Source organism: Amphiura filiformis, chromosome 14 (genome assembly GCF_039555335.1).
Source record: "Amphiura filiformis chromosome 14, Afil_fr2py, whole genome shotgun sequence".
In the NCBI taxonomy this organism is placed as follows: Eukaryota; Metazoa; Echinodermata; class Ophiuroidea; order Amphilepidida; family Amphiuridae; genus Amphiura; species Amphiura filiformis.
Window position 1 is genome coordinate 50,458,924 of NC_092641.1, and position 21,480 is coordinate 50,480,403.

A 21,480-nucleotide genomic window follows, 5' to 3' on the forward strand; every position below is an offset into this window, starting at 1 on the left:
TATCTTTGTTAATTAACATACATTTTAAATGCTGAAAAATCGTGGTTGGCTACCCATGATATCTGTTAAATTCAATGTTTTATGAATATAATTCTACCACGCAGAGGGGGTCACGCAGCAGAATTTCACATCACCTGACTTAGCTACATTTCGAAGCTCTGCTCTTCAAATTCATGTAAATTTCAAAGTTTATACATTTAATATATTTAATATGATACTAATTTTTGTTATAACCAACTGGTACACGAAATATACTAGCTTATTACCTATACAGAAAGGTGATTATCAGCCTTCACACAGCAAATTGACATGCCCGGCATATGCAGCCATTCTCCGTCTGGATAACATGACTGTCGCCCTCAATACGTCTGGGCGCAAATTTAAATAACAATACGCTATTTACATATCAATGCGGCCTCATGCTAATTAAAGCTGCCCCATCCAGGAGTTCATCTATGCTTTTACCGCAGATGATCAGTAGGGCTGATGATGCGTTCAGGATTGGACGTGAAAATTTCCCACTCAAAAATAGTAAGTCCAGTTGAGTAGATTATAGTTCAAATAAACACATCAAAAGAAATAAGTCCCCCTCTGAAAATTTCGTCATAACATCGTAAAGTAAAACTTTGCACCAATAAAACTTACTTAGAAATAATTATATGATTTTTTACTAAGTGTTTGGTGAAAATGAAAGATTTTGAATGAACCCAAATTGAAGACAAAAACTGCCCTTTCCAAAAGTCACAAAGTAGGCCAATGCTTGTTAACTGCAGGGCGTATTGGGACAAGGAATGGAACTGGCCATCTTACAACTCACTGTGCTGAACTCTGCACGCACCAAGGGGATTTGCATGGCTGAATGATCAAGAATCGATACACATTACAGTAAATGATTACTTGGTGAGGATTTTAAACCGCACTCAAACACATGGGATTTTCCATCAGTAACAAGCCATGAATCAACTTTTGACAAGCATAGGCCTACTTTGTGACTTTTGAAAAGGGCAGTTTTTGCCTTCAATTTAGGCTCATTCAGCCCTGAAGTCATGGAAATCTCTCATTTTCACACAGCACTTAGTAAACAGTCATATAATTATTTCAAAGTTAGTTTTTATTGGTACAAATTAAAACCTTACAATGTTATGATGACATGTTCAGAGGGGGACTTATTTCTTTTGATGTGTTTATCATTATTGTTTACTACCTGGATGAATGATGATCTTCACAAACGTATTTTTAAAATTAATTTTTTCAGGACCTTTACATAATCCGACATTTTAAATGTTATTAAACTGTTCTGACCAAATCAAAACGCGTTTATAACACGTTTATAACGTTATTGAAACATTCATTTGTTTGCTGGGCAGTGACTACATGGTATAGTTCTAAACCTCGTGGCTCATCCTTGGGGAACCGTACATTCAGTGTGGGCTAAGTATAGACGTACCATTAGATTCTCAGGTGGGCCATGATAGTTTGGGTCGGGCGGAAGGTGGCAATTTTTTTCAATTTTAATGTATTCCTTTATACAGAGTCACTGGTCACCTAATTGCATTGATCAATTGACCTTTTCGGTAAATCCCATAACCCTTTGCGAGTACACCTAAGAACTCGTCATTTTGCGTCACGCCGCTCTGCGCCGATGCGCACATCGTTTATCGAACATCGTTACTGCGCATTGCAAGTCGGCGTGACGTAAAATGACGAGTTCTCAGGTGTGCTCGCAAAGGGTTATGGGATTTACCGAAAAGGTCAATTCATAGCGAGCGTGCAGAAGAATTCAAATATCACAGATATACTTTTGTTGTTCCCGTGATTCTTGAGTAATGTTGTAAGGGCTGAAACAACAACACTTTTGTAAAACGTACAAACATAAAACTCATAACAATAAAGCAAGCAAGCTTTCAAAGTATATGATTTGCAGAATGAACTATAGCAAAACATATTATTTTTCAATAATATATAGATTTAGATAATGAAAATGTTTTGGGTTGCTTCTTGCTTCGACCAACAATACTGTGTTTACCCTCAAACCCTTAACGACATGTTGAAAGTAATATGGATACACAATGAAGGTTAAAATATAGTTGATACAATGTGATTATATTGAAAAGGCACAGCTGACCAGAACAGCGGCTGCAGCAGAAAGCCTGGGTCTCATCATCAGTGTTCCCAAAACTGAGTACATGACCATCAACTGCAATCCTCAACCACCACTCCAAGTATACGGAGAACCCATCAAGTATGTCACTGATTTTAAATATCTTGGTTCCATGATGGGCTCTAGCACCAGTGACCTCTCCCGACGGAAGGCGCTTACTTGGTATGCATTTTGGAAACTGGAGCATCTGTGGAGAAGTCCAACAATCACTGTTGCAACCAAAGTCAAGCTGTTTAACACCACTTGTGTTACAGTATTGCTCTATGGCTGTGAGTCCTGGGTGATATCTACTGATATGGAAAATAAGATCAACGCTTTTGGTACATCATGTTACAGGATAATGCTGAACATCAAGCGCACCGACCATGTTAGTAATGAAAGGGTCTATACCATCACCAACACTGTGCCTCTTATCAACTCTGTCAGATCACGACAACTACGATTCCTGGGACATATCCTGAGGATGCAGGAAGATGAACCATGCAGAAGATATGCTCTCTACACCCCATTACATGGTAAAAGAAGACCTGGAAGGCAAAGAACATCCTACTTGTCTTATGTGCAAAAACTGTTGGGGATTTCGACAACTTTCTACTGCCAGATGCCATTGCCACTTTGGCTTCAGATCGTAGTACATGGAGAAACTTTGTAGTCGCCTGCTTCGCAGCCGAATGAAATGAAATGAATATATTGAAAAGATACTAAACATCTAAGGATAGAAGAGATTTACAAAACCTGCAATATTATTTACATCAGTGTAGGTATAGAACTAAACTACGCAAAAAAGTTTCTTTATGGTTAGGAAATTTACCCACAATTAAAATCTAGCAACTAATTTTGTACGTTTGCTAAATAATCGCATGCGGGGGATTGTCCTGCGCATTGTGACACCTCAATCACTACCCTACGACACTCCTGAGAAAAGATATGAATGTTTAAGTGCCAAGAGGTCGACAAATAAAAATGGCAAATAAGCCTATTCAATGGTTTTAGAGCTGATTTACTGATCCAAGACGTTTTCATTATTCCCGCCTTTTCAATTTGAATTTAAAGCATTTTCCTGTATGCATGTTGGATAATCCTTTGCTTATTGTGCAGATGAATGATCAAAGACAAGGGTGAGTGGGTACTAAGACATTTACGTTTTGAGAGATGGGTTTGGAAAATGAATTCAAAACAGGTCATGATTACAGCAGTTTGGAAGATAATGTATGTTCAATATGTTACCAAAACAGAAGGAATTGCGACACTTGAGTGGCCCTCCAGAAGCCCTGAACCCCTTGGAGAACCTTTGGGATCGGCTCAAGAGACGAGTCAACAAGAAGATAATGGCAGATACAACTCTGGTGGGATTTCGTTGCATCGTTATCAATGAGTGGAATGGGATTGAGCAAGGTAACATTCGACGCCTCATTAGGAGCATGAGACGCCGCGAGCTACTGTAAGGGAAGCCAACGGTGGCCACACAAAGTACTGAAAGAAAATGAGATTAACCTCATTAAAATGTTATCTGCATTTGTTTTTTGTGTTCTTTTACGCTGAAAACTTGAATAGGCCAGGAATCCGCGCAGTTGTTTTTGTACCGTTAGTTTATAACATTTGACCAATGCAGGGGGCCATTCAAACTTTCTGAGTACGTACCACTTTTAAGGGCCCCATTTTTAAGTTCCTCCCATGTTCAAAAAATTAGTATATACATTGCAAATGTATTTCAGCTGTGATGAATGCCAATTGCCCAGCAAACACAAAAACGTTTTAAAAACGTTTTAAACAAGTTATATTTTGGGGTTGGTTTAGGTAAAAATGTTTTGATAACATTAAAATGTCGGGTTATATAAAGGTCATGAAAACGTTTTAAAACGTTTTGTATGAAAACACACTACAACAAAAATTTGTTAATGTTTTCAAAATGTTATTGTAAACTATTTTTTACAATCATTTTTTGCCAAATATTTTGTCAACACTTAAATAACATTTATAACATATTTGCAGTAGGTTTTCAAAAAATGTTTTTTACTATTATGAAAACGTTTTATACCCTTTATATACCCTTTATATAACCCGACATTCAAACGTTTTCTGACAACTTTTTATAACATTTTGCGAATGATGTCGAAAACGTTTTGTGTTTGCTGGGTGCTGACGAAGTTTAAAAAATATCTCCTCAAATCCCTATAAATTTGATAATAACAGAACAATGTTACATAAAGTTCGAAATGTGTCTCTCACAAAGTTCAAATTCAGCCTCCCTAAATCCGCCATTTTAGGAAAATTTGCTACATTATGAGCACCATAATGTAAATGTATAGAAAGCACATTATTTTTACACCATATCTCGACGCACCCCAATTTATATTTAACCCGTGCGGTTTATGCAGACCCCTTCCAGACCAGTCTAGGAATTTCATATTAAATGTCAAGTCTGTAAGAGAGCGCCCAAAATTGTTTACGGTCTAAATTATTATAGGAAAAGGAATTTTACAAAGCACAATAGGCACTTTTGAAGTTCTATGTGCATAATTATTTAAGATAACCGAGTTAGATAGTCGTCCGATTCTGTTACGGAGGGGGTCCTAGAAAGTCAGCTTCATTCTTATTTGAAATGGTGCGATTTCTAACGCCATTGTGATTAGGCCAGAATGAAAGGCCATTTCATAATACAAAAAAAAATTATCTACACTAGAGTATTTCACTTGCTACGAGCCGCTTATGATTCATCTCAAATTCACTTCAGAATGCAACAAAACATACTGTTTGATTCATCATCTGTCGGCTGCGGAACAGGCGACTATACGCTTTCTCCAACTGTTGCGATCTTGGGCAAGCGAAACAATTTTTGTTTGGTTGCAGCATCCCTTCGGTATCTCCCAGGAGGTGCTGTACATACTGTAAGTACAGTCTCCGCGGCCGTCCCGGTTTCCTCTTCCCATGTGGTGGAATATAGAGGGCATATTCTTTCACAGGCTCGTCATTTTAAAGACGCAGTATATGGCCGAGAAATTTGAGTTGATGAATCTTGACTCTGGCAACCAGTGGAGTGGTGTTGGTCAGATTGTAGATGGTTTCATTTGGGATCCGATCCACACGCTTGATGTTTAACATGACTCTGTAGCAAGATGTTGCAAAGACGTTGATCTTGTTTTCCATGTCCTTGGTGATTACCCATGACTCGCACCCGTACAGAAGGATAGTGACACAAGTTGTCTCAAACAGCTTGATTTTTGTTTCGATTGGCAGGGATGGGCTTCTCCAAAGGCGTTCCAATTTCCAGAAAGCGGCCCAGGCTAGTGCTTTTCTTCTTTTTAGGTCTCCAACACTAGAGCCCATCTTGGAACCCAAGTACTTGAAGTCTGTGACATGGTTGATGGTACTACCATAGACTTCAAGTGCTGGCTGAGTGTTACAGTTTGCAGTCATATATTCTGTCTTAGGTGCGCTGATGACAAGGCCTAGATCTGCTGCTGCTGTTGCAGTCCTAGTAAGCTGTGACTGGGCCCGGGCTATAGAAGATTCCAACAGGGCAATATCATCAGCAAAATCCAGGTCATTCAGCATCCTAGCAGGATACCTGCTTGACCGACGTGGGTAGGTAACAATTCCAGCATCAATTCCAGAAGTTGATTTCTTCAGGAGGTAGTCTACCAGGATAATAAACAGGAATGGTGCCAACACATCACCCTGAAGCACTCCAGTTGTTACTTGGAAAGGCTCTGAGATACTTCCATCTACCATAACGGCACTATTGGAGTCCTTGTAGACCACAACCTTTGGTATTCCATATGCCGCAGCACTGAGAACATGACGGACCTGTTGATGGAGTCGAAGGCTTTTTTGAAGTCCACAAAAGTGACTGTCAAGGGAAGTTGGTACTCCTTGAAGCCTTCCATGATCCTCCTCAAAATGTGTATTTGATGAGCACAGCTTCGACCTGATCTAAAGCCAGCCTGGTTGCTTCTCAGTAAGGGATCAATGTGAGGTCGAATCCTGTTCAGAAGGATCTTGTTGTACACTTTTGCGGCAATGGACATACGCGAAATACCACGGTAGTTTGTCATGAGAGAGAGGTCACCTTTCTTTGGTAGAGGAATGATGACATTTGTGACCCATTGACGTGGCGGTGTCAGCGTTGAGAATACTTCCATACAGAATTTGAGAATCATATCAATCATGCTATCCCCTCCTCCCTGAAGTGCTTCAGCAGTTATAGCACAATCCAATGCTGCTGCCTTGCTGGTCTTCATGGCTGCTATTGCTTCGACTACTTCTTCACGAGTTGGGGGCTCAGTGATAATAGGAAGATCTTCAACAGCTGGTGCAGGAAGTTCTGAAGCTGCTGTGCCACTGTCATTGTTAAGGAGTGAGCTGGAATATTCCTTCCATTCCTCAAGCAGTTCATGGTCACTGGTTGGGGCTGATCCATCTCTCTTTTTGACTTTTACCCCTTTCCTTGAGTTCTTTGCAGAAAGCGAGTGTATAATTTTCCAGGTGGTGGTGTAATTCCCCATTTCATCGGCCAGCTTCAGGTCTTCCATCTGCTTATTGAGTGTAGCAAGCTCATCAGATTTATAGGAGTTGTTAAGGCTGGTGTTCAAGTTCCTCCATCTTTCTCTAGATTGACGAGACTTTGAAATAGAGTATCGCTTTTTGGCCTCATCCCTTTCAAGTTTAAGTCTGATGGTTGCATCTGATACACAACTTGGCAGTCCGCATGGCTTTTGCTTTCCAATAACTTCCTCAGCAACTTCACGAACTGCTGTCTCAAAGGTCTCATACCTATCAGAGATGGGTGTCGCATCATCCATGCTCAAGACCTGGAATCTGTTTGTTAGTTCCAGCTGAAATTCCTCTTTTGTATCAGGGTCTTGCAACTTCTTCCAATGAATTTTGGTCTCTTGCAAGGTTTTCCTTTGCTTGTTCGCAAACTGGCAGCTAGACGGACGCTCACAATACGATGATCGGAGTCCACTTCTACAGAATTGTATGCTCGACAGTTGCGGAGAGAATTTACCCACTTGCGGTTTATTAGAATGCGGTCTAACTGTGCATGGGTTGATCCAGCTGGATGGGTCCAAGTCCAGAGACGATTCCTAGGTTGGGGGAATCTGACGCTCACCATTGACCAGACGCTCACCATTGTTTGATAAAGTTAACAATATCTGAATCTTTACAGCCAATTACTTCATTTACATCTTCATAACTTATTATGATGTAATCTGGAAATTTCCAAGACTAATTATAAATATTAACCTTTCGCATTACAAAACTTCCTGGGAAAATTCCAATATGATGCCATACTAATATTCATTTCACATTCTAGGGGAATACCCAATACATAACTACTCAACATTCCAGAAAAATACAGAATGGGATTAAAAAAATATTATCCTGTTTTGCCAAATGAAACATAGCTAAATCTTAATCCTTTAGTTTGTCCTTACTGGCAATAAAAGTCAAATTTTAATATTTGGTTAATTTTTGGAAATAAGGGCCCAAAACATGCGTTTTTAGGGTGTTTTTCGTATGCTGTGACAATCAAGCCGAAAGACTTGTACTAAGACTAATTTCATTCTATGTATTCTAATTTTTGGAAAAGACAGGTTTCATTCTTAAACCATCCATTTAATTAAAGTAACACAAAGTGAAAATTAGAACAAAATTTCGGCATATATTCAAAATTTTGAATGCTTAGATTTGTTCCAAGTCTCTGATTTTTGTGACTCGATTGTTAGAAAACATGCCGAAAATGTATGTTTTTGCTCTTTTTTGAAGAAATTAGTAAAATAGTGAACTTTTTCTTTTATCTCCAGTTAGGACTAAATGAATGATTATGATTGAGCTATGTTCATTTGGCAGAACTTGATAATATTTTTTTTAATCCCAAAAAATTAGTACTGTATTTTTCTGGAATGGGGAGTTGTCCTGACTTTGTTTACTGTGATTACATGAAAAGGGTATTCCCAACTTCACATATTATAAACTAAGGCAATTACTAATTAGGTATTAAGCAAGTTACGCAAGCCATTATGTTTTGCTTATGTTGCAGATACCACATTTTCTATACCCAATTTGTCATTTGAACCCTCTTTGCAGTCATTAGGCAGAGTTTTGTTCTTAGAGTATTTCATCACCACTCGCCAAATTGCTACACAAACCAATCCGTCAACTAGCGTGAACATACCAAACAATGATGGAAATGTCAACAAATCTCCAAAATCAGGATCTCTTGAAAAGGTTAGTAAAATCAACGTAAAAGTTAGTGCAGCATTTTGAACTCCTGTCTCGAAAGCAATGGTCCTGCATATGGTGTGTGACTGCTTAAGAAGTCGAGCCATACCGTAACCGATGCTAAATCCAAGGAAAGGCAGCGTGACTGAAGCGAACCAAACTTTCCAACCGGATGTGAACATCCGTGGATTGATGATTCCATTCAGGGTTATCACTATGGGAATCCCAATTAGTGATAAGATACTACAAATCTGTGAAAATAAACAAATCAGATGGCCATAAAGTAAATTAATCAATCAGGAGGAGATGAAAATATGGCATCACTCTTATTTCGCCAATTAAAAAAGTCTTAAACAATCTTAATCAATCTTAAACTCGTGTTAGTTACGTGGTCCTCTCGTCGAAATATTGGTTAAGGGCCCTTAATTTTCTTGTTGTTTAAGGCTCAAATCAATAGTTGGTTAAAACTTTTAACCAATTAATGCATATTGCACTTTAACCAGCTTCAAGTTTAAGTGCTTAACCAACTAGGTTGTTTAAGGTCTTTTAATCAATATTTGCTTAATAACTCTAAACACATAATGATTTATATGTTCTATTTTATCTAAGGATTGTTTAAGAAATACAACTGCTTAATCAATGGTTGTATTGGATTTAATTATGATTGGGACTTTTTTATTTTATTTATTTTTTTATTTTATACTGAAACATAATTCATGATAGATTTGAAGTCATCAGATCTTGGTCAACTGTGAGATTCGTTCAAAAATACAATTTCATGCATAAAGTTTTTTTTATCAGTTTAACCCGCTATGTATCCGGGCAATGTATCCGAGTAAAAAATTAAAATCTAGTAAGCCTTTCTCTCTCGCATGCATTACGATACAATGCTAAAATACAATACATCAACGCTAATAAATTCACACACTCGATACGGTATCCAGCATACCGATACTTCAATGCATCTCGTCTACATTGTAAGCTATTGTGCGTATGCCCAAAACTGAACATCGCGGTACACACATTGGTGATATACATGTACCGTGCACGTAGAACAGTACAGTACAGTATCGCTAGAATGTCAATCCCAATGACGTTGTAAAATCTAGCAAATGAACGCATCAATATCCATCCTTTATGTCTCAATGATGTCTATGCATAACTTATCAAACGAATCTCGAGTTTGGTGCAACCTGATTGACTCAAACCTACCTATTTGAACGAAGTTTCAGGATACCATAAGCAGCACGACCAGCATTCACTCGTGGCCGCCATTTGCTTTTGTCATTTTAAACAATAATTGGTTAAAATTCCGTGGCGCGAGATGTATCGTTAAACAGGTAAAGTACAATTCCACTAAACATTACACAGTTTAACGCCTTTTAACGTAACAAAAAATAACCACCTTTATACGCTCGAGTTTAACAGTCTTTTAACATACGTTAAACTTTGCAGATTAAGCGCAAAATCACGCCTTTGAACATTAATTGTTTAAAAATCTTAAACTTTTCTTCTTATACTTGGCGACTGTTAACTGCCGGAACAAGAGTGCAGACATTGCAGATTTGGAAAGATAATTAGGCATCCCGGGCTAGGCAATATTGTACGTAAACAGATACAGATTTAGAAGTGGCACCAACTCGTCGTAACTTCGTAAGCTACTAGCGACATCAGTTGACGAGTATAAAACCAAACTTAGGTGAGCTTAAAATCATCGTTTTGCGGTAGTCTATTGACGTCAAACGAGTGAATAGCTACGGCTTGAGTTGATGTACTACCACAGAATTAGAGAAGGAGAACCGGGACTCCCTATACCGCCACGTACTATCGCGCCGTCAGCTATGGGGAGAAAATTGGGGGTATTCGGGTCCTTGCCGACGGTGCGAAGACGAACGAAAACAATTCTACGTCTCATCTGTAGCGTCTTGGTACTCGCGTGCAGGTCGCATCAAGTGCGTCTCTCAAATGCGCCCATCATCTATGTCGCGCTTGCCTCGAGCGCATTCCGAGGGAAACCGAATACCCCCAATTTTTGCTCCATGCCTGTATCAAGATGGCGGTCGAGTCCTGGTTCTCTGGTTTTAATTCTGTGTGTACTACACACATTGTGATATCAGCCTGCCGGTTGCGAAGGGCATTGTTAAAGTCGTTTTTATTTTGAATGGCAAACACCAAAAATTATCGTTACCATGGTTACGAGATGTAAACATAGTCAAAATCGTTTTCCTTTTTTTGTCGTCTGTTTATTAAATTTCAACGAATTTACCCAGTTTTTTTCAAATTAGATTTGGTGTAATATAGGTAAAATATCCTGTGGAATTCGGCCACCAAATGGTGGCCGAATTTTAAAGAAAATCAAGAAAATTAAATTAAAATTTTGAGAGGCTGGTTTAGAAACTTGCTTCGCTCGCGTGCACAAAGCTCCCGTCTCCGCAAAATCTTGTAAAACTATTCAAATGGGTTCAGGCCATATTTGTTATTTAGTAAATAAGGTCACTTTTCCCCATGTTTATCAAGAAGGAGTAATAAAACCCAGAAAAGATATTGTACCCTTCCCAGAATCCTTTTCAACAATAACGCTCCCATTACTTATGTACAGGTTTCCCTTGTTTTCATATATTTAGAATAGACTTTCTGAACATGGGTCGCTAGTCAAGAAATAAACATTCCCTTGTTTTCATATATTTAGAATAGACTTTCTGAACATGGGTCGCTAGTCAAGAAATAAATATATTTTGTAAGATCTGGATGTGCTCCGTGCACTGAGCCTGACGTACATGTATATATCCAGTGGCGGTGCCAGGAATGATTCACTATCGATCCATGTGGCACCACATAGCAAATCAGTAGAGACAATTGAAATGGAAGAAATGCATTATGGGAAGTGTAAGATACGTTCTTTGTTTCTAAACCACAACTCTTCCTTGTTATGCAAATAAGACAGTATACGCTTGGTAGATTTTAACAGAGATGTGTGATTTTCCGTTTGTCAATTTCCTATCCCAGGTTAAAGCTATATCGGCATGGAAAGTATATCAGCGTTGTGCAATTATGGGGGTTCAAGCCACGTGAATAGAACAGGAGATAGAATTACTGATTTGTGGCTATAACTTTCAGAAGATATATGTATTTTGGAAAAATATTTGAAAGAAATCTTTGAAATAACTCACACTATATCAGAAAGACAACAATGTCACGCGTTTCCAATATTTGTACACTTTTTTTGGGAACGTAACCAGACCCAGTTAACAAATGTAGCACAACCCGCCTTTGTGAGTTTGAATTTTGCTGGGTTTAGATAATCTATTGCCATGGTAAAAATTCCTTCTTTCTGACTGACCAACATCTGTCATCCTGCAATTTTCTGTGAATTTTTTGAGAACATATCTGAACCTAAATCTGAAATTTGGAGGTTTATAATTAAATAAAAAGGTATTTTTGATGCTTTCTTTTACCACGGTTTCTGTGCCGAATGTGTGTAAAACGTATTAGCATGCATAGGCGTTCGCCGTTTGACCCATTGAGATCGAAGTTTAGATATCCCATAGAGTAAAAGGTGCCGGGAAAAAGTTCTTCTCTTTCGCCTCTATATACGTGTTGCCCTCTAATTTTCCATTAATTTGTAGGAAACATATTCTGACCCTAAATATGAAATTTGCAGGTTTATAATTAAGTAAAATGGTATTTTTGACCCTTGTTTTCGCCGCGGGGTCAGTGACGAATTGAACATGCATCTAGTGTTGAGTGCCTCATTGAGATAGCTTGAGATCGATGATTTTACAGGGCTAAGATTTTCCATAGCGATAAGAAAACTTAATTCTGCTTCATGCACAATAAAACACGGCCCTGCAATTTTCTCTGAATGTCTCAAAAACTTGTCTCAATCTACATTAAAAATCTGAAGGGGCACTTTTCAAGAAAAAGTGATTTTTTGAGATATGTTTTCGCCACTGTCTCTATGCCGAATTGAATACGCTGGCGAAGTTACGTAATTAATCGGATTAATTACCATAGCAATAGGTGAAAACAATTTTGAACATATCGCGCTGCACTACAAGCAGGTTACACTCATCACCTGTGTATGTCTGCAATCATAGATTGAATACAATACTGGTCTTTTCAAAGATACTTATCTTACAGGTGCAAGTAATCAGCATGATATGGTTCAATGAAGAGGTACCGCGTGAACGTATCAGTGTATCGCGGTATATTCAAAAATTGTTTTCACCTATTGCTATGGTAGTTAATCCGATTATTACGTAACTTCGCCAGCGTATAGGTTAGTGTATGGAACGTATTCGCTATGGATTAATTACCATAGCAATAGGTGAAAACAATTTTGAACATATCGCGCTGCACTACAAGCAGGTTACACTCATCACCTGTGTACAGGGTGGGCCATTAAAAAGTTCACACTTTTTCGATGGCTTATTTCTCAGAAATGAAAACACATATTGAAATAAGTTGAACACATTTGTAAACCGCTATGTCTGGACTGTCATTGCTGAAAAGGGCATTAACATCCATGGTCTAATTACAAAATGGCGACCATTTAAAGCAGAGAAGTCAAAAACCACTTTGCACACACGTAAGACTATAGACAATGATCATGCATATTAAGTTTTTAGGCTTAAGCAAGTTTTAAAAATGTTTGATGACTCTATATGCATTTACTTGAGTGTCATTGCCGGGGTCATCGGACTCATGCGTGTATGAGTTGTTTACTGTTTGAAAATCATTCACCTGTGAAATTGACACAAAAGGCTGATTGGACATGCTCATTTACATAACAAATACACTAGTTTTGGAGGGAACTTCAAATTTAAAATGCCTTGCGTGCGTTCTTGTCATTCATGTTAGAGATAACCGTGTAAGTACTTTGAGGTGATTCTTGCTGTTCAAAATGCGGCATTTTACAAAGGAGGAACGAATTTTCATCGAGGAGGAAATTTCAAGAACCGGAAAGGTGCGCTCTGTCCTGAATGCATGGCCGAACCAGTTTCCGAATACCAGACTTCCTAGTCGCCGACACATCTATAATATTAAACAAAAGTTTTACTTACATGGAACTGTTCTCAATCGGAACAAATATAACAGTGGGAGACCACGAACAGGAAGATCAGCCAATCACATTGCCGATGTAAGAAGGGATTTGCAAGCTAACCCAAGATTGAGTACTCGACGGAACAATTGTCCCCTTATTCCAAGGACAACGTTCAGACGAATCATCACTCATGATATCGAATGGCACCCTTACAAGATCCTTAAGCGTCATGGACTGCAACCAGGAGATCCAAATCGGCGACTTCAGTTTTGTAACTGGTTAGTTAACAGAGCACGTCGCTTTCTTGATACCGCTGTTGTTGTTGACGAAGCAAACTTTCAAATGGACGGGTCTGTCTCTTCTCAAAACGTACGGATGTATGCACCGAAAGGCAATCCTCCGAGAGACTTTGCTTTTAACGTTCCACATGACAAACGCAAAGTTAGTGTTCTCGCAGCCGTCACAGGAAACAACCGGTTGATAGGACCGATATTCGTTGACCAGAACATAAATGGAAACGTTTACCTCGACATAATCAATGATCCACTAGAGCCTCAACTGGTCCAAATATTTGGACAGCAAGCGAACAGGGCCATCCGCAGGGCGTGGTTTTTTCAAGACGGAGCGCCAGCCCACCGTCTTATCGCTGTTAGAGACAGATTGCAGGAGTTGTTTCCGCATCGTGTTGTCGGCCTTGGACATCATGTGGAGTGGCCTCCGAGGAGTCCTGATCTGACACCTTTGGACTTCTGGCTTTGGGGTGATGTCAAGGCGTCTGTGTATGCCGAAGGTCCGCCAAGGAATTTGCGGGAGCTGAGGAGACGTATTACAGATGCGTTCACAAGGATCCGACGCACCAGGGTTACTTCAAGAGCAGTTCACCATATGTACGATCGTGCGATGATTTGTATTCGCGAGCAAGGAGGCCACGTTGAAGGACGATAAAAACACTTTAAAGACAGAAGCATTTTCACTGTGGCATGCATAAATACGTGACTTTATGGAACCATGATAAGCAGTAATGAAGAACAGAACTATTTTTATCAGAGTCAAATATGATTTTACTTGTATTCTTACTTTTCTAGTGCAATATTTTTAATTTCATGACAATTTGAGACAAATAACTCGTTTCCATTGAAGCACTGCTACGGTTTACATGTGTCTATATGAAGAAATAATTTCCGAAGAGAAGGAGAGACATTCCTGACACCTATTTATAAATTTATCTTGTTATATCTCTATATAAGATTTATGTTATAGTGCAATAACCATCATGAAGACTCGGGTATAAAATTATGCACATTATCTAGAATGCGACTGCAAACAAACGTTAACTGCGCAGATTATTTAAAGCTACTGTTACATATTCTGTTCAACTGGAAGGCTACATATTCTGTTTGAAAAAGAAATATTTATTTAAATATGGTTAATTTACAAGAGAAATATTGACAGAACTTTCATACGTACTGTTATTTTTCTTCCTTTGTTCCTAATCCATTGGGGTGTGAACCAGCGACCACCATATATCGCGTGATCATCCGCTCCATTTCACTTACGTGTGTGCAAAGTGGTTTTTGACCCCTTGCTTCAAATGGCCGCCATTTTGTAATTAGACCATGGATGTTAATGCCCTTTTCAGCAATGACAGTCCAGACATAGAGGTTTACAAAATATGTTCAACTTATTTCAATATGTAAATAGATGCATTTTGTAGGATTGTAGATCAAATAATTAAACATTTTGCTAGGCAAATCCAATAAAAAGAAACTCACTTCTTTAGCTTTCGCCATCTGGTCTGATGGCTTGATCACAAGTGTCTTGGTCCACTGCTTTTCCCGCGAAACGGCTTGTTGACATTTCCCGGAAGTGATGTTGTTTTTGTTTTGAGCAGTGGATCGTATACGTGATCGAGAGAGACGATACCCTCATCGCGGTTGATTGCTTTGGCCCCCTTTTTGCGGATTTGGATAGCTTCCCTTATTCTTCTGGTGAATGCGTTCGAGTCCCTGTCAAGGACTTTTGCCCCCTCCCATTCAATGACGTGGTTCTCCTGTGCGATGTGATCAGTAATGGCTGATTTGTGTTGTTCAGAAGTTGATTCTTTCCTGTTTGCCCTTGTGAATTTTCTTTCAGCTATTGTTTCAGGGACTCGAACGCATCTTTGAAAGGAGCGGCATTGTATTAAATCTATGATTGCAGACATACACAGGAGATGAGTATAACCTGCTTGTAGTGAAGCGCGATATAATCAAAATTGTTTTCACCTATTGCTATGGTAGTTAATCCGATTAATTACGTAACTTCGCCAGCGTATTCAAGAAAGAACATTGTCCTTTGTAATGTTTGACCTTAATCCCATGTTGTTAAGCATATTTTAATTTGAATTACGTAACTGATCTGCTCCGGTGATTGCACGTACGCTTAGCGAATACGCTCCATACACTAACCTATACGCTGGCGAAGTTACGTAATAATCGGATTAACTACCATAGCAATAGGTGAAAACAATTTTGAATATACCGCGCTACACTGATACGTTCACGCGGTACCTCTTCATTGAACCATATCATGCTGATTACTTGCACCTGTAAGATAAGTATCTTTGAAAAGACCAGTATTGACCGTGTGGACGTAGTAGTGCAGCGCGATATAATCAAAAATTGTTTTCACCTATTGCTATGGTAGATAATCTGATTATTACGTAACTTCGCCAGCGTATATGAAATTACTGTATCCTTGAACTAAGGGTCTTTTTATCTTTTCAGTTTCCGTAAGTCTTTTGTTCAGATACGAAAACGCAAGGGATTCAGTAAGTTACTGTAATCTGATTTCATTGTTAACTCTGAAGTACCAATCAGCTTATTTCAATACAGGTGATTGCTTATGTCAATAAAACCGGGAGAGAAAAGTTCATGTTAACACCAGTGTTTTTAATGGCCTAGCGCCCTCTTGATAAATTGATCTACATTAATTTGACAAAATGCATGCCAATCCGAATGACAAAGTCCACTTTTTTCTGTAAAAACGTTGCAAATAAGCCCTAAAATCACAAAAGGTCCGCTTTATGAGCCTGTCGAACCTCAAAGCACTTGTGCATGGCCACAGTGTCGCCCTTCCATCAATGTCTATCTCCCTATTTTGCTTCCTCCTGCCCCCCCATGATCAGTCTCCCCACTCCCTCCCCAGTCCCTACTCTCTCCTCTCGAGTTCTTCTCTTTCTAGTCTTTCAGTCTCTCCCTCTCCTCTCTTTCTTCCTCACCCTCCCACTCTCACGTTCAGTTTCCTCCCTCCTCCCTCCCTCACTCCCTCCCTCCCTCCATCCCTCCCTCCCTCCCTCCCTTTCCATCCGTTGCGAACTTTATCAGTATGATCCATGACTGAAAATAAGCTCTGCAAAAATAACATTTAAAATAAACCTGAGCCTTACATATAGACCCAGCCAATTATCAGATTAGCTTACCATTGGTACGAATGAATAGAATACATTATATTTGCTTCAGTGCAATTCTTTTGTATTGCATTTCAATATAAAACATGATTACCAAATCACCACTTGTACGCGCCTCATTGGGAGATATTTGACTATATATTTCAGACGCTCGTTTCATCGCCAATAAGAAAGACTTTTGCTTATAACTTGGCAACATGGTTAGTATATATTTCAATGCAAGACAATTTTTACGAGTCACTTACGTCTAGGCGTAAGTGCATATACACCAAACACAAGTCAATTGAAGCCGTACAATCGTACAATTTACCGCGAATTTAGGACCGTAAAATTTAGACTCTTCTTTTGTCTAGATTAGCACCCAACCGCACATCTCAAGGTTGTATGTAAAAAATCAATATAACTTACCAAAACGAAAACCGAAATTCACGAGCTTCAAATTTTCAGTAACTAACAAAAGGCTAGAATAAAAGATTGGTCACACCTGGGAGACTACCACTTCAGAATAACAATGACTTACAAAAACGGATACGGTTACGGAAACAGAAACTGAAAAGATAAAACGACGGTAAGAAGTTCCATACTTTTGATACCACGTTTCTTTCGTTCATGAAACGATGAAAGATGATATCTCTGAACGAGTAATTCTATGCTTTTGAAACAAGTTTGCGTTCATAAACGATGAAAGACCATACAGTCATTCATTTGTATTGAAAAACAACAACTATTGCAGACATCTCGTTTACATCGACTAAAGGAAGCCACGATTATCATACTAATTGTATGTTTTTGCCAAGTTTGAACTTTCTTTGCACAACTAATAGAAGCAAGAACAACAGCAACAAGTTTGTTCATGACATATTTGGCCCTGGGCTAGGAACCGAAACCCTCCTCCCACTAGGGATTTTTGGAAACAACTTTTTGGAAACATTACCCATATGGGAACTAAAATCAGGTTGTCTGCAAAAATGTCGTCCCTGGTTTAAGCGGTGAATTTTTTTTCAAATTGGCCGCCAGAATCCCATATAATGGCATTTTAATAGCAATTTGAAGTTATTGTGAGATGATAGAGGGCGCTTTATTCAAAATGGTCGCCAAAATGCCTTAATATTCGATAAAATGACATTTAAATAGCAATTTGAAGTAATTATTGTTTTTGTTTTTTTCATTTTAATCTATTTGCAAACATGATGTAATATTGACTCAAGCCTGAAAATGAACAGCTGTGAGAGAGGGTGCTTTTTGAAAAAATGGCTGCCAAAATGCATTTAAATGACTGAAATGTACTACAAATCTAGCTATTTGTAAAGTTATTACCATAGCCTCTGTGTAATTTTGCACTTAGAATGATTGGCATTACACAGCCGTGACGTTTTTTCTTACAGGATCTTCCTCTTTCTTTCTTTCTTCTTTCTTTCTTCTTTCTTTCTTCTGTCGACCTTTACATTTGCTCTAGCACTGACATGCGTTCACCGATTTTGACCTAACTTGGTCACAATCATCAATGACCATGCCCCTACATGTCACATGAAAATCGTGGGGTCAAAGGTCAAGTAGGGGTCACAGGGGTCAAAAACGTGATTTCAACTCAAAATGCTACTTCTCCCACAAATTTCGTAGGACAGTAACGCCACTTGCACACATGCATTGTTATTACCCAGTGTCTATAAATCATACACAGATTTGAGGTCAAAGGTCATTAAGGGGTCACTTCCGGTATAAAACCAAATTCCTTCAAAAAATTTTATTAGCTAAGAAAAACATAGGAGAGTGACGGTATGTGCACACATGAATTATGTCAACCTAATGTATATGTGGTATTTTTTTTATTTGAGGTCAAAGGTCATTAAGGGGTCACTTCCGGTATAAAACGAAATAGCTTCAAAATGCTACTACTCCCACAAATTACATAGGACGGTGACGCAAATTGCACACATGCATTGCTGTTACCCAGTATCTATGAATCATACACAGATTTGAGGTCAAAGGTCATTAAGGGGTCACTTCCGGTATAAAACCAAATTCCTTTAAAAAATTTTATTAGCTAAGAAAAAATAGGAGAGTGACGGTATGTGCACACATGAATTATGTTTACCTACTGTATATGTGGTATTTTTTTTATTTGGGTCAAAGGTCATTAAGGGATCACTTCCGGTCCCTGACAAAAACATTTAAATTGTCCTTCTGTCACAAATGACATGGCAGAGTGATAATATGTGCACACATGCATTGACATAAGGCAATGCCTGTGGGGTTTTCGTAGATTTTGGGGTCAAAGGTCATTAAGGGATGACAACACGGCTGTGTTCGTGGTCTTAGACCACAGCTAAGTCTAGTTCTTTCTTCTGTCTTCTTTCTGTCTTTCTTTCTTTCTGTCGACCTTTACATTTGCTCTAGCACTGACATCCGTACACCGATTTTGACCTAACTTGGTCACAATCATCACTGACCATGCCCCTACATGTCACATGCAATTTGTGGGGTCAAAGGTCACGTAGGGGTCACAGGGGTCAAAAACGTGATTTCAGCTCAAAATGCTACTTCTCCCACAAATTACGTAGAACAGTAACGCCACTTGCACATATGCATTGTTATTACCCAGTGTCTATAAATCATACACAGATTTGAGGTCAAAGGTCATTAAAGGGTCACTTCCGGTATAAAACCAAATTCCTTGAAATTTTTTTATTAGCTAAGAAAAACATAGGAGAGTAACGGTATGTACACACATGAATTATGTTTTCCTAATGTATATGTGGTATTTTTTTATTTGGGGTCAAAGGTCATTAAGGGGTCACTTCCGGTATAAAACGAAATACCTTCAAAATGCTACTTCTCCCACAAATTACATAGGACGGTGACGCAACTTGCACATATGCATTGCTATTACCCAGTGTCTATGCATCATACACAGATTTGAGGTCAAAGGTCATTAAGGGGTCACTTCCGGTATAAAACCAAATTGCTTCAAAAAAATTTATAAGCTAAGAAAAACATAGGAGAGTGACGGTATGTGCACAAAAGAATTATGTTTACCTAATGTATATATGGTATTTTTTTTGCTTGAGGTCAAAGGTCATTAAGGGGTCACTTCCAGTATAAAACCAAATTCCTTCAAAAAATTTTATTAGCTAAGAAAAACATAGGAGAGTGACGGTATGTGCACACATAAATTATGTTTACCTAATGTATATGTGGTATTTTTATTTGGGGTCAAAGGTCATTAAGGGACCAATTCCGGTCCAAGACAAAAAACATTCAAAATGTCCCTTCTGTCACAAATGACATGGCAGACTGATACTCTGTGCACACATGCATTGACATAAGGCAATGCCTGTGTTGGTTTCGTAGATTTTGGGGTCAAAAATCTGTAAGGGGTCACAACACGGCTGTGTTCGTGGTCTTAGACCACAGCTAAGTCTAGCTTTCTTTCTTACACAGCCGTTGACGTTAGTCACGGCTGTGTCTTTTTTCTTACAGGTTCTTTCTTCTTCTTCTTCTTTCTTCTGTCGACCATTACATTTGCTCTAGCACTCACATGCTTACATCGATTTTGACCTAACTTGGTCACAATGATCATTGACCAGGCCCCTACATGTCACATGAATTTCGTGGGGTCAAAGGTCACGTAGGGGTCACAGGGTCAAAAACGTGATTTCAACTCAAAATGCTACTTCTCCCACAAATTTCGTAGGACAGTAACGCCACTTGCACACATGCATTGTTATTACCCAGTGTCTATAAATCATACACAGATTTGAGGTCAAAGGTCATTAAGGGGTCACTTCCGGTATAAAACCAATTTCCTTCAAAAATTTTTATTAGCTAAGAAAAACATAGTAGAGTGACGGTATGTGCACACATGAATTATATCAACCTAATGTATATGTGGTATTTTTTTATTTGAGGTCAAAGGTCATTAAGGGGTCACTTCCGGTATAAAACGAAATAGCTTCAAAATGCTACTTCTCCCACAAATTACATAGGACGGTGACGCATCTTGCACATATGCATTGCTATTACCCAGTGTCTATGAATCATACACAGATTTGAGGTCAAAGGTCATTAAGGGGTCACTTCCGGTATAAAACCAAATTCCTTCAAAATTTTTTATAAACTAAGAAAAACATAGGAGAGTGACGGTATGTTCACACATGAATTATGTTTACCTTATGTATATGTGGTATTTTTTTGTTTGAGGTCAAAGGTCATTAAGGGGTCACTTCCGGTATAAAACAAAATAGCTTCAAAATGCTACTTCTCCCACAAATTACGTAGGACGGTGATGCAACTTGCGCACATGCATTGCTATTACACAGTGTCTATGAATCATACACAGATTTGAGGTCAAAGGTCATTAAGGGGTCACTTCCGGTATAAAACCAAATTCCTTCAAAAAATTTTATTAGCTAAGAAAAACATAGGAGAGTGACGGTATGTGCACACATAAATTATGTTTACCTAATGTATATGTGGTATTTTTTTGTTTGAGGTCAAAGGTCATTAAGGGGTCACTTCCGGTATAAAACCAAATTCCTTCAAAAATTGTATTAGCTAAGAAAAACATAGGAGAGTGACGGTATGTGCACACATGAATTATGT

At 38.7% G+C, this 21,480-nt stretch overlaps 1 protein-coding gene and 1 long non-coding RNA gene across 2 annotated transcripts in view; both read right to left on the reverse strand.

Moving 5' to 3' along the window:
• Positions 1 to 21,480, reverse strand: part of LOC140170257 (uncharacterized) — a 96,799-nt gene that overhangs the window by 30,659 nt on the left and 44,660 nt on the right. The gene's annotated exons all lie outside the window — the stretch shown is intronic.
• Positions 8,194 to 21,480, reverse strand: part of LOC140170496 (ileal sodium/bile acid cotransporter-like) — a 36,666-nt gene continuing 23,379 nt past the window's right edge. Inside the window, exon 4 of the mRNA XM_072193854.1 lies at positions 8,194 to 8,637. Coding sequence (XP_072049955.1) covers positions 8,194 to 8,637 — 444 coding nt within the window. The remainder of the gene's footprint in view (positions 8,638 to 21,480) is intronic.